Raw genomic sequence first — 22,162 nt, 5'->3', positions numbered from 1 at the left:
GCCCGTCGCTTCCACCTTAAGCTTAATTAATGGGACAGAAAACTGTTTTTTTTTTGTATAATAAAGTGCCATATTAACCTGTGTACCTTATTAGTTTCATTTTTCACATAAAATAAGGAAATGTTACTTTTCTCGTGAAAATGTTACATTTTGAGCTGTCTCATGTTACAATTGACTATCTGCCACTGGTAACACTGCTTTGGCATAGGCCCCATAATTTCCACTAATTAGACTGGTTAGTCCTGTGTCAATCGTTCATTCTCTGCGATTCGGTCGTTCAAGTACTGATTACAGCAACGACTGAGATCTTTTCGGTCGTTCATCAGTCATCAGTCGTTCGGTACTTTTCGGTACTTCGGTACTTCGATCCAATCAGTCATGATTGCTCTTCGTTCCTCACGAATGTATCGGTATTCGGTACTCAGTCTCAGTCGTCAGTCGTGAATCGGACGATGAGACTCCAAGTCTCGATTGCGCACGCTCGTTTCGTATAGTTTCGCGTTTCGTTATAGGTCATCCGACGACGCGGGTTCAAAATCGCTGCATTATTGTAATATTTTTCCCGATTGTATGCACTGTTATGATGTAATTACCTATCTTTTTAATTGAGCTTTTATTTTTAAACGTGTTTAATCATTATGTTAAGATTTATACATAATAAAAACCTTATGCATCTCATATACACGTGTTGCCTAAATGAAGTAGGTAGATACCTACGATTTTACAATGAACATAACAACAAGGCTAAATATTGGGAAAATATACCTACCTACCTAGTCCATATCTATATATTATTACTTACTATAACTATTTTACTACGATCTGTAGACCAATCATTTCTTTCAATATTTTTTAGTTTCATTCTTCGTTCTCGGTGGTTCTCGGTTCGTGGCGACTGGTTGAACCGGATCGGTCAAAAACGACTGACTCGTTCATCAGTACTTTTGCGCGACCTCAGTCAAATGACCGAATCGGTCGTGACTGACACAGGACTAGATCATCTCAGATCTCATGATCTGTGATTTCACTATCAAGTGACCAAAAAACTGTGTTCAAAAAATATTATTGTAAATACAAAAATAAAGTAGTCATTATTTAGTCTACATAATATTAAAGCTCTGTAGGTACGATCTCTCCTCAATTTCTTAATTATATCGTATGAATTCACGTTCAGTATTCATAGAATAAGAACGCGTAGACACCACGAATGTGACTTGTGAGCATCTGCGTTTTATCGCATGTTGGAATCATACCTAAAAATAGCAACACGATTGTATTGCATCACAAGAAGTTAAATTGTGTGCGCAAGCCATTGAAGTGAAGATTGTTTACTTGTTTTCTTTGTAGTTAGTCTTCAAAAATGGAGAAAAGCAGTTATCCTCCTCCATATGGTTGGAGTAACGGGCACACAATGCAACCCCCTCCGGCCGCCCCGCCTAGCTATTCCCAGGCTGTGGGAGGTGTGGGACCTTCCAGCCCATACACACCTCAATACCACCCTTGTAAGTATGAGACTTTTATTGAAAAGCATTATTTTGACCTTAAAATATTTGGCGTTATGACTAATATATGGCCTTGTAACAGTTTCCATTTTCTGATTGAAGTGAAGGTGAAGCAATAATTTGTGTTTAATACTGTAGTAATAATACTGGCACTCATTATTGAATCATTTTTCAAAATATCTTTAAAATAACTATTGATTTCTGAAGTTTCTTAATAATGCAGAACATACAGTACAGTGTAAAAACCATTTGATAACTTTTGACCATTTATAAAAATGGTAAATAGAAGGAATTAAGTACTAATAATAAGGGAATAAGTTGTTGTTTACTGTACATCTAAAATGCTTTTAAACTTGAGTGTTTAAGGTACCAGTAAAAGCTAATAAAGCTAATAACATTGGCATGTTGGTGACACAACCTTGAAGTTTTTACCCATCCCAAAATCTAAATTGTAAAGAAACCTCTATGCTCTATAGAAGTTTTCGCTTCAATAAATGATTGTCGTTGATTATGTGTCTGATACCAAAATTTTTGTTACATAATCAGCGTCAGGTCCTGCAATAGTGACTACAGTGGTGCCAGTGGGACCTCAACCGACTCACATGATATGCCCAAGCTGTCATGCTGAAATGAATACGGATACACAGACCAAGCCAGGACTTATTGCTTATATAGCTGGGACCATCATATTTATGTTAGGGTAAGAAAATATTTTCTTATACTACAGCTCATCATCATCATTATCATCGTCAACCGATAGACGTCCTCTGCTGGACATAGCCTGAATCCAGCAGCTCCCTGGGACTCATTTGATGTTGCCTATCCACCTAGTATGAGGTTTAGTGCCTTGGGACCCCAGCATCTATGGGTTATGATGGAAATAGTTATGTGCCCTGCCCAGTAATTTCAATGTCGCGACCCACTAAGCTATGTCAGTCACTCTAGTCCTCTCATGAATCTCTTTATTTCTGATTTATTGATGAGGCCCATAGTTAGCGACTATGTCTTGGATCTATATTATTTCATCACAAGTTTAATCACACTAATATTAAAAAGGCGAAAGTTTGTATGTGTGTGTGTGTGTGTGTGTGTGTGTGTGTGTGTGTATGTTTGTTACTCCTTCACGCAAAAACTACTGGACGGATTTGGCTGAAATTTGGAATGAAGATAGATAATATTCTGGATTAGCACATAGGCTACTTTTTATCCCGGAAAATCAAAGAGTTCCCACGGGATTTCGAAAAACCTAAATCCACGCGGGCGAAGTCGCGGGCATCGGCTAGTAGTTAATATTTTTTAAGCAAGCGAATTTCACTTATAGTACACTTTTGTTGAACAACTATACGTCATCAGCACCTTGAAACTAGATTCATGAGAATGCACCTTAAGGCTTTCTCATTGCATGCTGATGTGATTACTGGTCTTTTTCTCTGTATTAATTAATAAAAAAACGGTCAAGTGCGAGTCTGACTCCCACACGAAGGGTACTAGACTACCCTGGAAGTTATAATACTATGTTAAAACTAGGATTCTGTATTCAAAGGGTGCCAATGAAACCCTATTACTAAGCCTCACTATCCGTCCGTCTGTCCATCTGTCTCTCAGTGGGCTGTATCTCATGAACCGTAATATGTAGAGACTAGAGAGTTAAAAAATTTAAGGTGTATGTATGTCTATTGCCACTAAAACAACAAATTATGAAAATTTCAAAATGGCAGCCATGTAAATTTAAAAAGTACATAATATTGCACAATGGTAAGGAGTGGAACTAGAGTCAGATTCACACTTGGCCGGTTTTTATTTATATTGTAACTAGAGGATACCCGCGACTTCGTCCGCGTGGATTTAGGTTTTTAAAGATCCCGTGGGAAATGTTTGATTTTCCGGGATAACAAGTTGCCTATATCAATAACAGGGACGCAAGCTACCTCAGTATCAAATTTCATACAAATTGGTTAGGCGGGTGGGTTGTTAGGAATCCCGTGGGAACTCTTTGAATTTCCGGGATAAAAAGTAGCCTATGTCCGTCCCCGGGATATAAGCTAACCATGTGCAAAATTTCATCAGAATCGGTTAAACTGATGGGCCGTGAAAAGGTAGCAGACAGACAGACAGACAGGCAGACATACAGACAGACAGACACACTTTTGCATTTGTAATATTAGTATGGATAAGCTCAAAAGTTTTATTAAGAAAATGTTTTCATATTACAGAGGTGTATGTGGATGCTGTTTGATCCCATGCTGCATCGGCAGCTGCATGGATGTTCACCACACGTGTCCTAATTGCGGTGCATATCTTGGGCGCTACAGACGATAACTTTTAGTATTTATTACATGACAGCCCAAACAAGAAGTGTAATGTTTTCAGGGTTTGTGTATGTATGTGAGTTTTTTTTTATTTCACCATAACCTCTGAACGCCGGAACAGATTTGGATATACGGGGTAAAGTTAGAATCCTTTCACTATCCTGATTCCTGAGTGAAACTACCTATAATTTTTTGAGAAAAGTTTGATTATGGCAGAACAAAGAAAGAAGTTGGTGTTTTTCAACTTTTGTGATTGTTTCTTGTTTGAATAGAGGAAATTATTTTGCCGGCGACTAAAAACTTGAACTACGACTAATAGTTACGACTTGACTTGCCCCTTGTCTTTTGTTATTACTCAGCTCTAAACTTTATTTCCGGCCTAAACAGTAATTTAATGTACTTTGCAAACACTTCAAATTATTGACCACTAATATAATACATATTATTTGTAAGCTGTTTGCAAATTACATATACATACATATTTTCTTTTGATTTCAATCTTACTTAATATAAATAGAACCACAATAGTGAATTTATGGATGCCCTAAGCCCCTAACTTAATTACGCCCATAATAAATAACTTGATTCCACATATAGTTTTATTTAAGTATTTAATTATCCTGTTGATGTTTAATTTTTTAGTTGCTAGGCAGTTTTCGTCAACCTACTAATTTAGGAAGGCATTTTCCTTTTTTAACCCTCTAAATACAGTTAATTTGTAACCATTTTAGTATTTACCTTTAAAATATAACAGCCAATAATATGAAGCTGGTCCAAGTAACACCATTTGATTCTTTTTCCTTCTTCAAACCTAACCAGTTTCTTGTAAACCTCCACTGCCTTTGATTGATTTACACCAGGTGTTCAAATCCTTAAAACATCACTCTTTGAATGAAGAAGCTAAAAGAATAATTGTAAAGATAAGTGAATAAGTGTTTTAATATGTTGAATATTTTTTCTGCGTCTATGTACTTGAATTAATGAATCACATCTGCTAGTCTGTTTTATGGTACGACTCCACTAGCGGCATTCGGCAAATGATTCGTGTTATAGTGACATTTACACTAACCCGAATGGTTGGCGCGAAGAGAACTATTCGCTGTCACAGAATGTGGCGTCTGTAAAAATTCGCTAAACATAAAACAGTCCCCGTAGTTATATCCATAATGTAACCAGTTGATTTGCCGTACTGTCGTAAGATGTGTTCGAACTCTAATCATTTGCCGAATCCCGATAGTGGAGGCATACCTTTAGAGGAGTCAGTTTTGAATCTATATTTTGTATCTTTATTTTATATTACAAATATTGTGTTTCTCGAAAGCGGCTGCTTTATAGATTACAAAGGTTTGGTCTCGGTTTTTCGATGACAAAATCAGTTAGATGTGCCATAGCAGCTTTACATATAGAGACTGTAAATGGACTGGTAACTCCAGTGATCATATTGTATTTTCTTCGATTACTATAATGTATAAGTATTAAATATGCCTTTCATTATTTCATATATTATGATGTTGCTCATTAATACTTGAGAAGGATCTCAGAAACTCAGTGTATTTAAAGATTTGTCGGACATTTGTGTATGGTGTTTTTAAATGTTCAGATTGGGTTGCATACTGATCAGGAGCATTTACAAATTATATGTAAACTAGAGGATGCCCGCGACTTCGTCGATTGCAGACATGAATGTCATAAAATTAACCAACCCTGAAAAAAATTTGGACAACTATTAGTTGAGTACATCTACTCATTAGAACGCGTAACATTGCAGGCAAACGATGTCGTGAGTTCAGAAGCTAACTTCAGTACTACTTTCAACTCTGCGCCATAAGATTAATACTTGCCTTGTAATTTTTACCTATATACCTACTTATATCTATCACAGTTTAATTTGAATGTATTAATATGTTTATAGGTTAGAGAACTTGTCTACTTTGTAAAATTTTAATCAGACTCTTGATACCTACTTAGCGTGCGTGTAAAAAAAGATTTCTGTAATCGACAAGTCAGTGTGGGTAAAATAGCGTCATGTAAGGGTGCTTACTGGTTTAATCGGCTTCTGGAGCGTGCTTGGATGGCTGGAGTGAAGACTTTGGCCGGGGGGGGGGGGGGGTGGCACTCTTATACAATATCCATCACCATCAATATATATACCTACTATAATAATTATATATACCTGTCTCTTTCTATGGGATCTCTTAATATGGGGCTATTTTAGCCGCACCAATCAGTATGGATCCGCACCGACCTATCTGTCTCTTTATGTGAGACCTCATAAGATTTTATTTGAACCTATTTTACCCTCATTGATCAGTACCGACCCACACAGACTTGTCGGCACCGAAAACCTGGTTTTTTAGGCAAGCGCCCATTGGTTGTCTAATTTTTATTTAGTGTCAAACACTTTAGTTTTCAAGATGATCTTATTTTGTTAACATTGTTTACGTGAGCTTAAATTAGTTCATTTTTATAGACTTACAATTTATTTTAATTACTAGCATAATATAGTTTTATTATTATAATATAAATTAAATTTTAAATATTTAGAAATAATTAATCTACATTTTGTATGTAACTAAACATGTATGTGGCTTGATACTAAGCTGTTATTAACTTATTAATTGTATAGGTACATAAGTGCATATTAAAGTTCAAAAATTACCTACATACCTACCTTATGTTTTTCATTTATGTATGACCTAATAGCTACCTATGGTGAAGTTTTGCACCTATGTACAATGCTGACAGGTATTTGTTATTGACTAAGTTGACCTGCTGTGCCCTGGCTGAACAAGATGGGGTACTGACAGTACAACAAAAGTATTGTTAAAATCAGTCAAGATTTGACAAAGTTAAGGAGCAAGAGTAGTATATTGCTTGAGGGGCAACATCAACAAAAAAGTTATTCTCTATCCTAATAAACAGTAAACATACAATAACAGTAAATACTAGAGTTTTTTCGGATATAAAACTATCTGTATGTTAACCTGGAGTATTAGCTATACTCAGGACCAGAGTAGGAGGAGGAGTCTGTAATATTATGCGTCATAAATAATTTATAACCTTGTTATCCAAGGAACCAAAAGCTTAATTTGCACTAATTGGACGACCTGCTCGCTGGACCGATTACCTGAAGAAGGTGGCGGGGAGCGGGTGGATGAGGAAGGCGGAGTTTGGTGTTTGGTGGCGCGCTCTTGGAAAGGCCTATGTCAATTTTCAGGCCTTACAGGCTGATGAATGATATCATGGACTTCCACAAAATACTGCCTGATTCTATACAACCTTGTTATCATCAAACTATTGATGTAGGATGAATCTATTAATTTCATCCACAGATATTAGAACAAAGGATGCCTACTTTTTGAAGAAAATATAACATACATAGATTTTATTATACTATATATAGCTCAATTACCACTGACTCACTCATTGACATAATTGTTCTCCTAGAAGGAGACGGAAAATGATATAATGATGTAGGGGAGTTGTGTTTGGTTTCGGGAACCTTCTGGGGAAAAATTATGACATTTCGGAAAAACAAGATGGCGGCCGTCGTCATTTTTGCAGCTCCTTTGTTTTTTAAGGGACTCCGTTCAAACTCGCAACTATTAAAGAATGTAGTAAACGGTTACCAGAAAATGTGAAAAAAATTGGAAAAACAAGATGGCGGCCGAGCCGTAGCGTTTTCAAAATTTTCATTTTTCGACCCCGAACCGCGGCGCCACAGATCCGAAACGGGGTAATCGAGGATAATTATTTTTCTTGGTTTCTCCCACGATTATCCTGTATTTTGACAGAACGGGAGTGGTTTTTAAAAATTCAAGATGGCGGCTGTCATGGCGGCCGTTTTGTTCGAGGTACGAAAAAACGCAATTTTAAAAGTTAAATATCTCAAAGTTGGCAACATTGGAGCGATTCGGTTTCTATGAAGCGATTGTACGTATAGACTCGATGTATAGATTGGTGGGGAAAAATTACCCCATTTTTCGGGAAATTTCAAGATTTTTGCGAAAATGTAAAAAATCGAAATACGGACTTTTCGCAAAATCCGAGTATGAGCGATTAAGTGTTTTGCTCGTACAAATGAAATTTGGGTATTTTTGTCGCCGGAGACTGGCAACACTGGAATTTATCAAAGTAAAAGTGATTTTCGACACGGTCTTTTTCACGGTATCCCCTTTCGCGTGGGTGCAAGCGAGAGGAAAGATTGAAACGTCATCGGGAGCGGTACATCCTGTAGTTAATAGGAAAATTATGAAACCGTGTAAAATCTTTCTGTGAAACGAGTTGGCGGCCATTTTGTATTTTTTTTAATTTTTCGAAATTTTGATCACGTTTTTGAGGCAGTTGGCAACATTTTGGAAAGTCGACAAGTATGAATCGATTGTGTGACTCAACCAGCAGTATCGAAATATGTGAACAGTGTTGCCACATTTGGGGAGATTTTCGAGATTCTCCCCAAAAACTCCTCCTGTAAAATTTTGTATGAAAAATTTTTTTTTCACTGATGGTTTCGTATAGAAAACAAAAAAAAAATCGAGGAAAAATTTGGAAATAGCTGATGATCGAGGATGTCGGAGACGGGTGAAGGGTCCGCTCAAGGTATTGAAGATAGGTGGGGGGTGCTCGACCAAATGTCATTCATGACGTCATCCAATTGCCAAAAAGCTGAAAAAAAATTCAAAATGGCGAAGAAAAGATGGCCGCCATACAAATTTCGCCGGTGTCCAGCTCGGAGGGTATAAAAGATGGAAGTGTGGTTTCTTGGCAAGAGATGATCAGGGTCCGAAGGTCTACTCGATGAATAGAAAAAAAATTCAAAATGGCGGATTTTTTTTCCCCATAGAAAATGTATGGCGAATATTGAATGTCACATTCTCCTAGAAAGAGACAGAAAACGATACATTGATGTATGGGAGATATGTTTAAATGCGTGATATGAGTAGGGGAAAATTATGACATTTCAGAAAAACAAGATGGCGGCCTATATGATTTTTGTGACTCTTTTGTTTTCCAACCGATTTCGTTGAAACTCGCAATCTTTGAAGAATGTAGTAAACGATTAATAGAAAAAGTGGAAAATTTTGGAAAAACAAGATGGCCGCCGTACAAATTTCGTCGGTGTCTATCTCGGAGGCTATAAAAGATGGAAGAATGGTTTCTTGGCAAAAGATGATCAGGGTCCGAAGGTCTACTCGGTGAAACAAACTCTGCATGCTCGCGGACCACTTTAGTGGTCCGCGCACCCACGCACCCTACTTTATTAACCTCAACTACCCCATTTTTACAAAAAATGATATGGATGTCGTTTTCGGAGTTTTCCAGGGCGCTGATTTTGATAACGACATTTATTTTGAAATCCAAGATGGCGGACATGCACTTTTTAAGAAAAAAATTGATATGGGTGTCGTTTTGTGGTGAATTGTGTATCTTAATAAATAAATTTGGTTAAATATAATAAAGTTAACATAACCACGTCACGCGAGCTGCTTTAGCAGCTCGCGCACCGAGCAAAACACTAGTTATTATATTATACTATATATAGCTCGATTACCACTCACTGACTCACTGACTCATTGATACAATTGTTCTCCTAGAAAGAGACAGAAAATGATATAGTGATGTTGGGGAAATGTGTTTGGGTGAGGAAGATGACTGGGGAAAAATTATGACATTTCGGAAAAACAAGATGGCGGCTGACGTGATTTTTGCAGCTCTTTTGTTTTCCAACCGATTTTGTTTAAACTCGTAACTATTTAGGAAAGTAGTAAACGGTTAATGGAAAAGGTAGAAAAAATTGCAAAAACAAGATGGCGGCCGAGCTGGAGCGTTTTCAAAATTTTCATTTTTCGACCCCTAACCGCGGCGCCACAGATCCGAGACGGGATAGTCGAGAATAATTATTTTTTCACGTTTCGCCCACGATTATCCTGTATTTTGACAAAACGGGAGTGGTTTTTAAAAATTCAAGATGGCGGCTGTCATGGCGGCCGCTAAGTTAGAGGTACGAAAAAACGCAATTTTAAAAGTTAAATATCTCAAAGTTGGCAACATCGGAGCGACTCGGCTTCTATCAAGCGATTGTACGTATGAAATTGAGGTATAGATTGGTGGGGAAAAATTACCCCATTTTTCGGGAAATTTCAAGATTTTTGCGAAAATGTAAAAAATCGAAATACGGACTTTTCGCAAAATCCGAGTATGAGCGATTATGCGTTTTGCTCGTACAAATGACATTTGCTTATTTTTGTCGCCGAAGACTGGCAACACTGGAATTTATCAAAAAAAAAGTGATTTTCGACATTGTCTTTTTTCAGGGACGATCATTTCGCGTGGGTGCGAGCGAGAGGAGAGATTGAAACGTCATCGGGAGCGGTATATCCTGTAGTTAATAGGAAAGTTGTAAAATTATCTAATTTGCTTCTGCAAAAAGAGTTGGTGGCCATTTTGTATTTTCTTCAAATTTTCCGAAATTTTGATCACGTTTTTGAGGCAGTTGGCAACATTTTGGAAAGTCGACATGTATCAATCGATTGTGTGACTCAACCGGCAGTATCTAAATATGTAAACAGTGTTGCCACATTTGGGGAGATTTTCGAGATTTTCCCCAAAAACTCCTCCTGTAAAATTTTGTATGAATTTTTTTTTTTCACTGATGGTTTCGTATAGAAAACAAAAAAAAAATCGAGGAAAAATTTGGAAATAGCTGATGATCGAGGATGTCGGAGACGGGTGAAGGGTCCGCTCAAGGTATTGAAGATAGGTGGGGGGTGCTCGACCAAATGTCATTCATGACATCATCCAATTGCCAAAAAGCTGAAAAAAAATTCAAAATGGCGAAGAAAAGATGGCCGCCATACAAATTTCGCCGGCGTCCAGCTCGGAGGGTATAAAAGATGGAGGTGTGGTTTCTTAACAAAAGAGGATCAGGATCCAAAGGTCTACTCGATGAATAGAAAAACAATTCAAAATGGCGGAATTTATTTTCCCATACATTTTGTATGGCGAATATTGAATGTCTCATTCTCCTAGAAAGAGACGGAAAACGATACAATAATGTAGGAAAAATGTGTTCGGGTGGGGGAGGCGAGTAGGGAAAAAATTATGACATTTCAGAAAAACAAGATGGCGACCGACGTGATTTTTGCAACTCTTTTGTTTTCCAACCAATTTCGTTGAAACTCGCAATCTTAGAAGAATGTAGTAAACGATTAATAGAAAAAGTGGAAAATTTTGGAAAAACAAGATGGCCGCCGCACAAATTTCGTCGGTGTCTATCTCGGAGGCTATAAAAGATGGCAGAGTGGTTTCTTGGCAAAAGATGATCAGGGTCCGAAAGTCTACTCAGTGGTACAAACTCTGCATGCTCGCGGACCACTTTAGTGGTCCGCGCACCCACGCACCCTACTTTATTAACCTCAACTACCCCGTTTTTACAAAAAACAATATCGATGTCAATTTCAGGGTTTTCCAGGGTGCTGATTTTGGTAATGACATTCATTTCGAAATCCAAGATGGCGGACTTACATTTTCTACAAAAAATTGAAATGGGTGTAATTTTATGGGTTTTTCGGGGTGAATTGTGTATCTTAATAAATAAATTTGGTTTTATATAATAAAGTTAACCTAACCACGTCACGCGAGCTGCTTTAGCAGCTCGCGCACCGAGCGAAACACTAGTTATACTATATATAGCTCAATTACCACTGACTGACTCACTGACTCATTGACATAATTGTTCTCCTAGAAAGAGATGGAAAATGATATAGTGATGTAGGGGAGATGTGGTTGGATTCGGGAGTCCTCTGGGGAAAAATTATGACATTTCGGAAAAACAAGATGGCGGCCGAGGTGATTTTTGCAGCTCCGTTGTTTTTTAAGGGACTCCGTTCAAACTGGCAACTATTAAAGAATGAAGTAAACGGTTACCAGAAAATGTGGAAAAAATTGGAAAAACAAGATGGCGGCCGAGCCGTAGCGTTTCAAAATTTTTGATTTTTCGACCCCGAACCGCGGCGCCACAGATCCGAAACGGGGTAATCGAGGATAATTGTTTTTTCTTGTTTCGCCCACGATTATCCTGTATTTTGACAGAACGGGAGTGATTTTTAAAAATTCAAGATGGCGGCTGTCATGGCGGCCGTTTTGTTCGAGGTACGAAAAAACGCAATTTTAAAAGTTAAATATCTCAAAGTTGGCAACATCGGAGCGATTCGGCTTCTATGAAGCGGTTGTACGTATAGACTCGAGGTATAGATCGGTGGGAAAAAATTACCCCATTTTTAGGGAAATTTCAAGATTTTCGGGAAATTGTAAAAAATCGAAATACGGACTTTTAGCAAAATCCGAGTATGAGCGATTATGTGTTTTGATTGTACAAATGACATTTGGGTACTTTTGTCACCGGAGACTGGCAACACTGGAATTTATCAAAGTAAAAGTGATTTTCGACACGATCTTTTTCACGGTATCCCCTTTCGTGTGGGTGCGAGCGAGAGGAGAGATTGAAACGTCATCGGACGCGGTATATCCTGTAGTTAATAGGAAAATTATGAAACCGTGTAAAATCTTTCTGTGAAACGAGTTGGCGGCCATTTTGTATTTTTTTTAATTTTTCTAAATTTTGATCACGTTTTTGAGGCAGTTGGCAACATTTTGGAAAGTCAATTTGTATGAATCGATTGTGTATCTCGGCTTGCAGTATGGAGATATGCAACCGGTGTTGCCACTTTTGGGGAGATTTTCGAGATTTTCAACTAAGAAACTCCTGTAAAATTTTGTATGAAAATTTTTTTTTTCACTGATGGTGTCAGATAGAAAACAAAAACTTAGTAAGCCAAAATTATGAAGAGAGCTGATGATTGAGGATATCGGAGACGGGTGAAGGGCCCGCTTAAGGTATTGAAGATAGGTGGGGGGTGCTCGAGCAAATGTCATTCATGACGTCATCCAATTGCCAAAAAGCTGAAAAAAAATTCAAAATGGCGAAGAAAAGATGGCCGCCATTCAAATTTCGCCGGCGTCCAGCTCGGAGGGTATAAAAGATGGAAGTGTGGTTTCTTGGCAAGAGATGATCAGGGCCCAAAGGTCTACTCGATGAATAGAAAAAAAATTCAAAATGGCGGAATTTAATTTTCCATACATTTTGTATGGCGAATATTGAATGTCTCATTCTCCTAGAAAGAGACAGAAAACGATACATTGATGTATGGGAGATATGTTTTGGTGCGCGATATGAGTAAGGAAAAATTATGACATTTCAGAAAAACAAGATGGCGGCCTATATGATTTTTGCAACTCTTTTGTTTTCCAACCGATTTCGTTGAAACTCGCAATCTTTAAAGAATGTAGTAAACGATTAACAGAAAAAGTGGAAAATTTTGGAAAAACAAGATGGCCGCCGTGCAAATTTCGTCGGTGTCTATCTCGGAGGCTATAAAAGATGGAAGAGTGGTTTCTTGGCAAAAGATGATCAGGGTCCGAAGGTCTACTCGGTGAAACAAACTCTGCATGCTCGCGGACCACTTTAGTGGTCCGCGCACCCACGCACCCTACTAAATTATTATCCTAATTTACAAAAAATAATATGGATATCGTTTTCAGGGTTTTCCAGGGTGCTGATTTTGATAATGACATTTATTTTCAAATCCAAGATGGCGGACTTACATTTTCTACAAAAAATAGAAATGCCTGTCATTTTATGGGGTTTTTCGGGGTGAATTATGTATCTTAATAAATCAATTTGGTTTCATATAATAAAGTTAACCTTACCACGTCACGTGAGCTGCTTTAGCAGCTCGCGCACCGAGCAAAAACTAGTTAGAGCTATATGGCTAGACCTAGTGTTTATAATAGCAATAGCCACAGGTATAATAAAATCCATAGATTCCTTCTAGACAACAACGGTAATACCTATCAACCTGTTTGATAACAAGGTGCAATGGATACAAGGTTATTAGTAGGGCAATAATTCTACTTATAAATGTAGGCACCTTTAATATAGGAACTAAGGAACCATAAATGAATTTTATTTAGGCATTATTCTGAATAATTATATACCTACTTATTTTATACTCAAATGATACCCGGTCCCTGTGAATTTGGTCTCATTAAAATTGTTGGTTTACTGGAATAAAAGGTAGGCTATATATTCGGACAGCTCCAAGATGCAAGCAGTACAGAATTTCGTCAAAAATGTGTGATGGATAGGCTTTGAAAAGGTAACAGACAAACATACACACTGTCTGTCACATGCAAATGTTAATATACAGATGTGCATGTGACAATAGTTTAGGCACTTCTGTATGAATACTCTCTCCCCCCATCTAGTCCCATCTAGTTATATGAACTCCAATTCACTCAACTACAACTCCTCATTCATGATGCTTTGTGTCAGATGTATTGCCCACTCAAACAACAGATTGTCTAGATTATTCATACATTTACAGTATAATATAAATGTTCCACTAGTTCTTCATAGTAATAAATTCAGACAAACATCTGTGATACACTCCTGCCAATCATAAACTGACAGTATTTCTATGAACTTAAGTAAATAACACCCGTATTCACAAACATTACTGAGGTCTCATAGTGCGCTCGAACGCACAGTGTCCGTTCCACCAATCAGATGACTGTATCACGTCAATTTACAATGATGTGATTGCTGGAACTTACACTATGCGTTCAAGCGCACTGTGAGACCTCATAGTAACGGTACTGTACACATGCTCAAAAATCGCACGCCTGTTGATTTTTAAGCAAACTCGAAATGAGCATGCTAATTTTGAGCAACCTTCCGACACACATGCTACTAAGTAGCAACTGCTCAATAGAAGCATGCTTTCATGCTTGAAATGAGCATGTGTAACAGTACCTTTACGTTTGTGAATACAGCTGTTAGAGTACACTGTAAGGCACATCAATATCAACTCAAATACGATAATAAGAATAATGTAATTTAGAGTTATATGGCACGTGTTTAATTTTTAAAAACCAATTGCATCTAAAGCGTATTACGATTGACAGGAGTGTGGAAAACGATGATAATTAGAACATGTTGTTACTATGAAGTGCCACGTTTAAAGGAACATTTATGTTATAACTTGTGTGCCAAGAAATTAATGAGTAAAAAATATAGTAATCATTTTTATGTTAGTTTGTCGGTATGTAGTTCCAGTCGGTCGGTTCCAGTGGTGAAAATAAAAGGCAGTTAGTAACAAAATGTTTTGTTTAATTCACCATTTCAATTAATAATGAATTACTTAATATAAATTAAACAGTGAAACTTAATGGAGTGATCTAACAGCTTTATTTATTTCATCGCTTAATGATAACAGCCTTTTCCACATATCTGGTGTCAGACTGATTCCATTCGGGCCCGGAAACATTTCACCATTTTTTTCATAGAACTCTCTTATGTCTATATATACTATTCCCATAAATTCTCGGATCTTGACTAACTTCTTTCCTTGTAGAACCCATTTGAATTCTTTACGTTTTTTTTTGGCGTCCATTTTGGCCTTTTTTTCCGGAGGTTGGTTACGCTGAAACAAAAAGATGAATTTTAATGCATTAGATTGCTACGGAGATGATGCTTTGCACTGAGCACGGCGATGGGATGATCATGACGATGATGAGGTTGCAAAGAAATCTAAGTCAAGCTTTATTCAAAACGAGATAGATGATGCTGAGACTTTGTCTAAGTGGTTTTTTTTAAATCTCAGATTTTCTGGGATAAAAGTAGCTATGTCCTTCCCTAAAAAGAGATTTTATTAGTAATATTATTGATAAAAGGACAACACCTGCATAACCTTTCTATGCACATGCAAATTAATTAATAACTTACATCAACAGGACCTTCATCTCTTTCACTGCTGCTCCTTCCTCCTTCGTTTTTATTGTTTGGCATGATGAACCGGCAGGCGAATCTACAGAATTTCTTTTGTATGTACAAAATAGATCAAGTATCCGCAGGGTGGTTGGATTCAGATCCTAAAAAAATAATAGGTAGGAAAAATAACATGGAAATAATAGGCACTTTAGGGATAGCGATCTGAAATCGATAAATCAAAGAATCGATTTTTGGAGCCAAAAAGATCGATTTTTTAATCGATATAATGTATTGAATCGATTCAGTGAATCGATTTTTCACCCTTGAAAATCGACGTTCGATTTTTTTTTTAACCATAAAACTATTTACAATTAATTGAATGTACTCGTATTATAAAAGTGCTGCCCGTTAAAGAATTAATTATTCAAAAACTCGCGAGATGGCTGTATGTTTAGATTCCTTCGCGTCTCTTGAATAAAAAAACTAACGTTTGTAGTCTTTGACTTTTTGTATCTGCGTCTGGACTGACATTATTTACGTGATGCCGACATTTATTTTTGGTATTTCATTTGTTTATTGTTGATTGATTGAGTGACTCTCATAAAGCGAAATAAATACTGTTTTTTATGTAGTATTTGTTGCGGAATAATAACTAATTGAGACTAAATAGGTAAGTACACCGCTTTATTTTGTTTTTTACTTTCGTGCTATTATTTTCTGTTCGATAGAGATCGTTAAATTATAATATGTATCTTGTTTTTAATAAAATAGATTTATATTACATTATAAACAAAAATTGAAAATAGATCGATTTTTCAGAAATCGATCTTATAGACCTCGATTTTTTGTGAATCGATTCATTAGGTCACGATTTGAATCGATTCAAAAATCGATGTTTTTCGGAAAGAATCGCCATCCCTAAGGCACTTGTCAAAATATATACCACGTTTGACATTGACACATTGGTTCACAAATTAATAAAGCATTGTTATAGCACAGGTTACCTACCAAGGATATGCAATGACTGATATAGGTCGGGACTTCGTCTGTGTTGGTGTTAGCTGGCGGGCGTGCTCTGCCTTTTTGGAGTATTTTGTTTTGTTAAAACTGACTGGAATGCGGTCTAAGGGGGCGTGCGTGTATCGGCGAGCGCCGGCACAGACGAAGTCCATAATTATGTAGTTTCCCTAACTTGTTACAAATAGTTAACTACAAACTTGACGTTCTTTGTATAGCCAGACGAGAGAAAAAAAAAGATATAGGTAGGTCGTGAGTACATAATGAAAGGTTCGGTCTAAGTCAGATAATTACCTACCGTATTCTACTGGTATTCTACGGCTTTCAGGCCACAAAATAACATAATTGTCTACGGCTCTAACCCTGGTGCTGTCGTAGCTATAGTAAATTCTACAATGTACAATGTTTATCGATAAAATAGTGAACGCATGTAGAATTGATGCGTTCACTATAAGATTATTCGACTGTCAAAAATCTATGGGTGACCATGGAGTACATACCTACTCTATTGCCTAAGTTTATGGTGAGTTTATAGTCTGTGTAAATCACATCACGGCTGTAAAATCGTTTAAAATTAATTTTAAAACTAAAAGTGTCCAAAAGAATCACTTCAAGAAGAGCTAGTTAGATTTAGACGATTATTTAAACTCCATCGTTTTCTTGTTTTGCTTTGCGAGGCTTTTGAAACAATGGCATCGAGTCACAAAGAAACTCTTCCAGAAGGATGGGAAGCACGCGAAAGCAGAAGTACTGGTTAGTAACTCTTATTATCCTAATTATCTTATTATATTATTGCATTGTAGAACCGTTTCTAATTTGGGTACGCTGGGACCTGGGATTTATACTAAATAATTGTTATTATTCCAGTCAAAAAGCTTTTTGAAATGACCATTCCTTTAGAGAAAAAATTGCACTGCGTGCCACGTTTTGTCTTATACTTGATCTAAAGTATACCAATCGATTGGCAAGTGGCAAAGAAACCCATTGTACTTGGTTGGTGAAAGCCATTTTACCAAATACCAAGAATTGCTTTGAATTGGCTAGTCTCAACTTACAGGATAGTAAAAATGTAGTTCTAGTTAAGAGTAACATGCTAATCTGCACCATAGGCATACCAACCCACACACACACACACACACACACACACACACACACACACACACACACACGCACACGCACACACATACCATACTACACAAATACTTTTATTCATTTATATTAACTTAATTTTAATTTCTTTACTTTTACTTTTACTTATTCGTACATTACTTTAAGTTAAATTAGAGCAAATGCAACAGGGAAGGCACTAACTCCCAAAGCACAGTCTATACTTTTTTGGGAGTTAGGGGTCCATGCATATCTTGTAAATCTTTTTTGCAAATAAACGATATTATTATTATTATATACTAGCCGATGCCCGCGACTTCGCCCGCGTGAATTTAGGTTTTTTGAAATCCCGTGGGAACTCTTTGATTTTTTGGGATAAAAAGTAGCCTATGTGCTAATCCAGGATATTATCTATCTCCATTCCAAATTTCAGCCAAATCTGTCCAGTAGTTTTTGCGTGAAGGAGTAACAAACATACACACACATGCACACACACACACACACACATACAAACTTTCGCCTTTATAATATTAGTGTGATACATATCAGCTGCTGTTTTATAAAAGAATATGGTACAAGCCGCCATAATCTCCCATAGACCATTTCACTAAACAAATCTAGTGATATCATAGAATATGGAGCATATTTTGTGAAATGTAATGATGGACTGAACTGACCGACTTTCTTCTTCATGAAAATACTCTAGGGGAAGTATAGATTAGATAAGACTACATGTGGTCAGAATGATCAAATTCTAGTCTAGCGAAACACTAATTGATAATGATAATATTGCCCAAGAGAACCTGAGTGCCCATGAATATTTATGCTCTAATCTAACCAAACCAAATTTTACATTTTGGTACTCAGATTTCGTTCTGAAAAATGAAACAAACATTGATGAAACAGAGTTATTGATTACAAGTACACAAAAAAACAGTTTCAAAAGTTTTTTGGTATACATATATACAGTGGACCCCCGGTAATCCGACAAACGTTTTGCAGGGCAGTGTCGAACTATCGAATTTGTTGGATTATGAAATACTGCATAAGACTCCCTATAGTCCACATTTTTTTTACAAAAGAATACCTTATTATCCAAAAAATTACAGATCCATTCTATTTATATGTTATACTTTAGTACAAATCATACTTCATTATTTATGTCAAATTTAGTAAATTAAACAACAGAGCTTACTTTTTATTATAAAAACTAGCTGATGCCCGTGACTTCGTCCGCGTGGATTTACGTCGCGGGAACTCTTTGATTTTCCAGGATAAAAGTAGCCTATGTGTTAATCCAAGGTATAATCTATCTGTATTCCAAATTTCAACCAAATCTGTCCAGTAGTTTTTGCGTGATTGAGTAGCAAACATCCAAACATCCACATTTTCACATTTATAATACTAATTAGGATTAGGATATTAGGATAACATCATGAATGCTATAGAACTTACAAAAAATAATAACTTATTATAACTTAGGAAATAATTGTGTACAAACAAATGTACATACTAAATGATAATTATGAATACAAATCATAATATGAATCAAGCAATTTTGGCCGTGAGACCAACATCAACATTGAATGGGATAAAAATTATATTATTTATCTAATTATTACAGGTATGATATACTATTTGAATAAACATACGAAGAAATCCCAGTGGGATAAGCCCGATGAGCCAGCTCCATTGGTAGATGCGGAAGATGATGACGACGGAACTCCCAGTCAAGTGCAGTGTAGCCACCTGCTTGTCAAGCACGCTGGAAGCCGCCGACCCTCCTCTTGGCGGGAAGATCATATCACTAGGACCAAGGAAGAGGCTTTGGAAATTGTCAAAGGTACCTTGAAAATTAATTTTTGTTTTGAAAACTTTAGGTTCATTTTGGAATGGCTAAAAACTTTGAGATCACATTACCGACATCATTATTTTACTAGCTATTATTTGTTCCTTAACACAAACTATTAATTTTATTAATGGAAGTATTTTAAGTTATCATTTATGTAGGCATGCTGGCTGCTATCAAATCTGCTGGCAAGTAATGATGAAGCCAAAGGTGGGATGCACTTGCACCTTTAGCATACCTTGCAAGGTCTATGAAATAGTTTTGAATAATTTGTATTTATTTTACAGAATATCGCCAAAAAATCATAAACAAAGAGGCTACATTTGAAGAGTTGGCTCGTGCGTATTCTGATTGTTCATCGGCCAAGCGTGATGGAGACTTGGGACGTTTCAAGAAGGGCCAAATGCAGAAGCCATTTGAGTTGGTGGCTTTTTCACTACAAGTCGGACAACTTAGCGGACCGGTAGATACTGACTCAGGTGTTCACATCATTCTTAGAACTGCTTAATTTGGTAACTTTTTGATTATTCTGCCATTTTTACATTCAGCTTTTAGTTTGTAGTTAAGTTGATTGTATTGTAAAATTGAGTTGGTTATACTGTAATTATGTGGTAGGTAATGAAATGAAATTTGTTTATTTGCTTAATATGGGTGGCTTACAAAAGTCTAAATAGTCCCTGCATATTTACTGAAACTTCAGCATGCAAATATTAATAATACTCTACAGGTAATTTGTACTATAACAAATCATGTATAGTATATTATTCAATGTTGATTATTGTATTCTTTCCATATAATATCAAATTCTATTCTATAAAAAATTTAATACAATTATATAAAATTACAACAAACTAATTATACCTATGTCTAAAGTAAATGAAGCACTATGATTTTTAAGATATATAATTAAGGTAATCTGTAATTAAGGTAGACTGCAATGTGACCGACAAGCCACTGCATTATATTATAGAAATGTAAGAAAATATTGTAGCACAGTTTAAAGTGAGACACATGATGACCCTTGAATATAAGGCCCTAACTATGTAGGCAACAACCCCTAACAACTTCGTCCTGCACTTATTGCACGATTGCTCTGTCTAGACGGCTTTGTGGAAACTCTGGGTGTAATATCATACCCTCACTTTGTGTTTATGTTGCTATAGTATGTAACTCACTTTAAAGAGTAGCTTCAAGTTGTACACGAGAGCATTCTATTCCAATACGCATTTATTGGCCGGACAGTCATCAAAGATCTCTCTACTCGCATTATAATACAGGTTTAAGTTTTAGAAACCTAGTTATACTGTTTTTTTTTAACTTGGACAGTATGGGAAAATCTGAAACTATAGAAGATACATGGAAAGCGTCTTAGGAACCATTTGCTCTTCTTTTATGAAAACAATTTTTTTTTGTCAATTTCATTGGTTTTTATGGACAACTCATGCTTGACCAAAAAATTTACTCCACCAAAATTGTTTTCATAAAAAAAGAGCAAATGGTTCCTAAGACGCTTTCCATGTATCTTCTATAGTTTCAGATTTCCCCATACTGTCCAAGTTAAAAAAAAACACTGTATAGTAGTTCTATAGTAGTAGCGGGCATCATCTAGTCAACTGTATTTTTAACCCCCGACCCAAAAAGAGGGCTGATATAAGTTTTACGTGTGTATCTGTGTATCTGTCTGTGGCATCGTAGCTCCTAAACTAATGATCCGATTTTAATTTAGTTTTTTTTTGCTTGAAAGGTGGCTTGATCGAGAGTGTTCTTAGCTATAATCCAAGAAAATCGGTTCAGACCAAAGACTTACAAGACTAACAGTGACAGATTAACGGTGTTACAAAAAATGAAACGTAAATGTGTGCGTGAAATAGAGTTGTCCTGACTTTAGCATTTGTATTATCGATAGTCTTACTGGCGAAATCATAGGACACTAATGAGTTAGTTTAACGAAGTGAATTAAAAAGCATCTTATAATCTTAAAAATCAAATACATTTCAAATACACAAATAGTAACAAAGCTAAAGCTAGGTAACAGATTATTATTTATTAATGAAATGACTCTAATATTTTATATAAATAATTTATTAATGAATTCTGAGATACTTATAGTTATTTTAACCCCTTATAACATTTTTTATTGATATTTCGATAGAAAACTATTAAAAGACGTTTTAAAAAAATCTTTTTTTGAGAAATAGAGCAATTTTTGGGATTTTCATATAAATTACCGGAATTTGTTGGTTTTCCACCTTTATTTTTTTAAAGGGTGCAAGTAAATTTAATTTGATTAATTACAATAACACTCTGATATAATGTCTAAGTGACAAGTTAATAAAAATAAATAGTATATATGGCGCTCAATTCATAGCTAATGACCTCCCCGATAAGCACTTAAATACAGTAATGTACGGGTTACCCTTAACCCTGTATATGAAATCTAAGTCACGCTAAATAAAATAAAAATTAGTGAAAATATTTATTTCGTTCTTTTCTTTTATTGGAAAGTACCTAGTGTTTTATATTGTATTTTACATACATCACATGAAAC

The 22,162-nt window shown here is 36.2% G+C and overlaps 3 protein-coding genes across 5 annotated transcripts; 2 read left to right on the top strand and 1 right to left on the bottom strand.

Moving 5' to 3' along the window:
* Positions 1-362: 362 nt before the first annotated feature.
* Positions 363-6,481, top strand: LOC123880625 (LITAF domain-containing protein). 3 transcript variants are annotated; one of them, XM_045928834.1, is made up of 5 exons: positions 363-585; positions 857-1,124; positions 1,348-1,502; positions 2,049-2,202; positions 3,716-6,481. In XM_045928834.1, the coding sequence occupies exons 3-5, from the start codon at positions 1,361-1,363 to the stop codon at positions 3,819-3,821; spliced, it is 402 nt and encodes a 133-aa protein (XP_045784790.1). In that variant the 5' UTR covers positions 363-585; positions 857-1,124; positions 1,348-1,360; the 3' UTR covers positions 3,822-6,481. The 3 variants fall into 3 exon arrangements, with proteins under 3 accessions (XP_045784790.1, XP_045784791.1, XP_045784792.1); XM_045928835.1 differs by lacking the exon at positions 363-585 and having other exon boundaries at positions 972-1,120; XM_045928836.1 differs by lacking the exons at positions 363-585; positions 857-1,124 and adding an exon at positions 1,162-1,216.
* Positions 6,482-15,024: 8,543 nt separating this feature from the next.
* LOC123880626 (RNA polymerase II transcriptional coactivator-like) lies at positions 15,025-16,057 on the bottom strand. Its single transcript, XM_045928837.1, has 2 exons — positions 15,657-16,057; positions 15,025-15,354 (listed from the first exon to the last, which is right to left on the bottom strand). Exons 1-2 carry the CDS (start codon positions 15,717-15,719, stop codon positions 15,097-15,099), a joined length of 321 nt encoding a protein of 106 aa, XP_045784793.1. The 5' UTR covers positions 15,720-16,057; the 3' UTR covers positions 15,025-15,096.
* A 1,119-nt stretch (positions 16,058-17,176) lies between these two features.
* LOC123880333 (putative peptidyl-prolyl cis-trans isomerase dodo) lies at positions 17,177-20,352 on the top strand. Its single transcript, XM_045928396.1, has 3 exons — positions 17,177-17,411; positions 19,390-19,608; positions 19,902-20,352. The coding sequence occupies exons 1-3, from the start codon at positions 17,348-17,350 to the stop codon at positions 20,120-20,122; spliced, it is 504 nt and encodes a 167-aa protein (XP_045784352.1). The 5' UTR covers positions 17,177-17,347; the 3' UTR covers positions 20,123-20,352.
* Positions 20,353-22,162: the final 1,810 nt, after the last annotated feature.

This window comes from Maniola jurtina, chromosome Z (assembly GCF_905333055.1).
Source record: "Maniola jurtina chromosome Z, ilManJurt1.1, whole genome shotgun sequence".
Classification (NCBI taxonomy): Eukaryota; Metazoa; Arthropoda; class Insecta; order Lepidoptera; family Nymphalidae; genus Maniola; species Maniola jurtina.
The sequence above is the reverse complement of the archived record's forward strand: the minus strand, read 5'-3'. Positions and strand labels throughout refer to the sequence as shown.

Excerpts from the sequence above, each read along its gene's own strand:
- LOC123880626 (XM_045928837.1), bottom strand. The coding sequence starts at position 15,719 with ATGCCAAACAATAAAAACGAAGGAGGAAGGAGCAGCAGTGAAAGAGAT. Across the intron at positions 15,355-15,656 it reads GAGATGAAGGTCCTGTTGAT|CGTAACCAACCTCCGGAAAA; the intron begins GTAAGTTATTAA and ends TTTTTGTTTCAG.
- LOC123880625 (XM_045928834.1), top strand. The coding sequence starts at position 1,361 with ATGGAGAAAAGCAGTTATCCTCCTCCATATGGTTGGAGTAACGGGCAC. Across the intron at positions 1,503-2,048 it reads CACACCTCAATACCACCCTT|CGTCAGGTCCTGCAATAGTG; the intron begins GTAAGTATGAGA and ends TTACATAATCAG. Across the intron at positions 2,203-3,715 it reads ACCATCATATTTATGTTAGG|AGGTGTATGTGGATGCTGTT; the intron begins GTAAGAAAATAT and ends TTCATATTACAG.
- LOC123880333 (XM_045928396.1), top strand. The coding sequence starts at position 17,348 with ATGGCATCGAGTCACAAAGAAACTCTTCCAGAAGGATGGGAAGCACGC. Across the intron at positions 17,412-19,389 it reads ACGCGAAAGCAGAAGTACTG|GTATGATATACTATTTGAAT; the intron begins GTTAGTAACTCT and ends TAATTATTACAG. Across the intron at positions 19,609-19,901 it reads GGCTTTGGAAATTGTCAAAG|AATATCGCCAAAAAATCATA; the intron begins GTACCTTGAAAA and ends TTTATTTTACAG.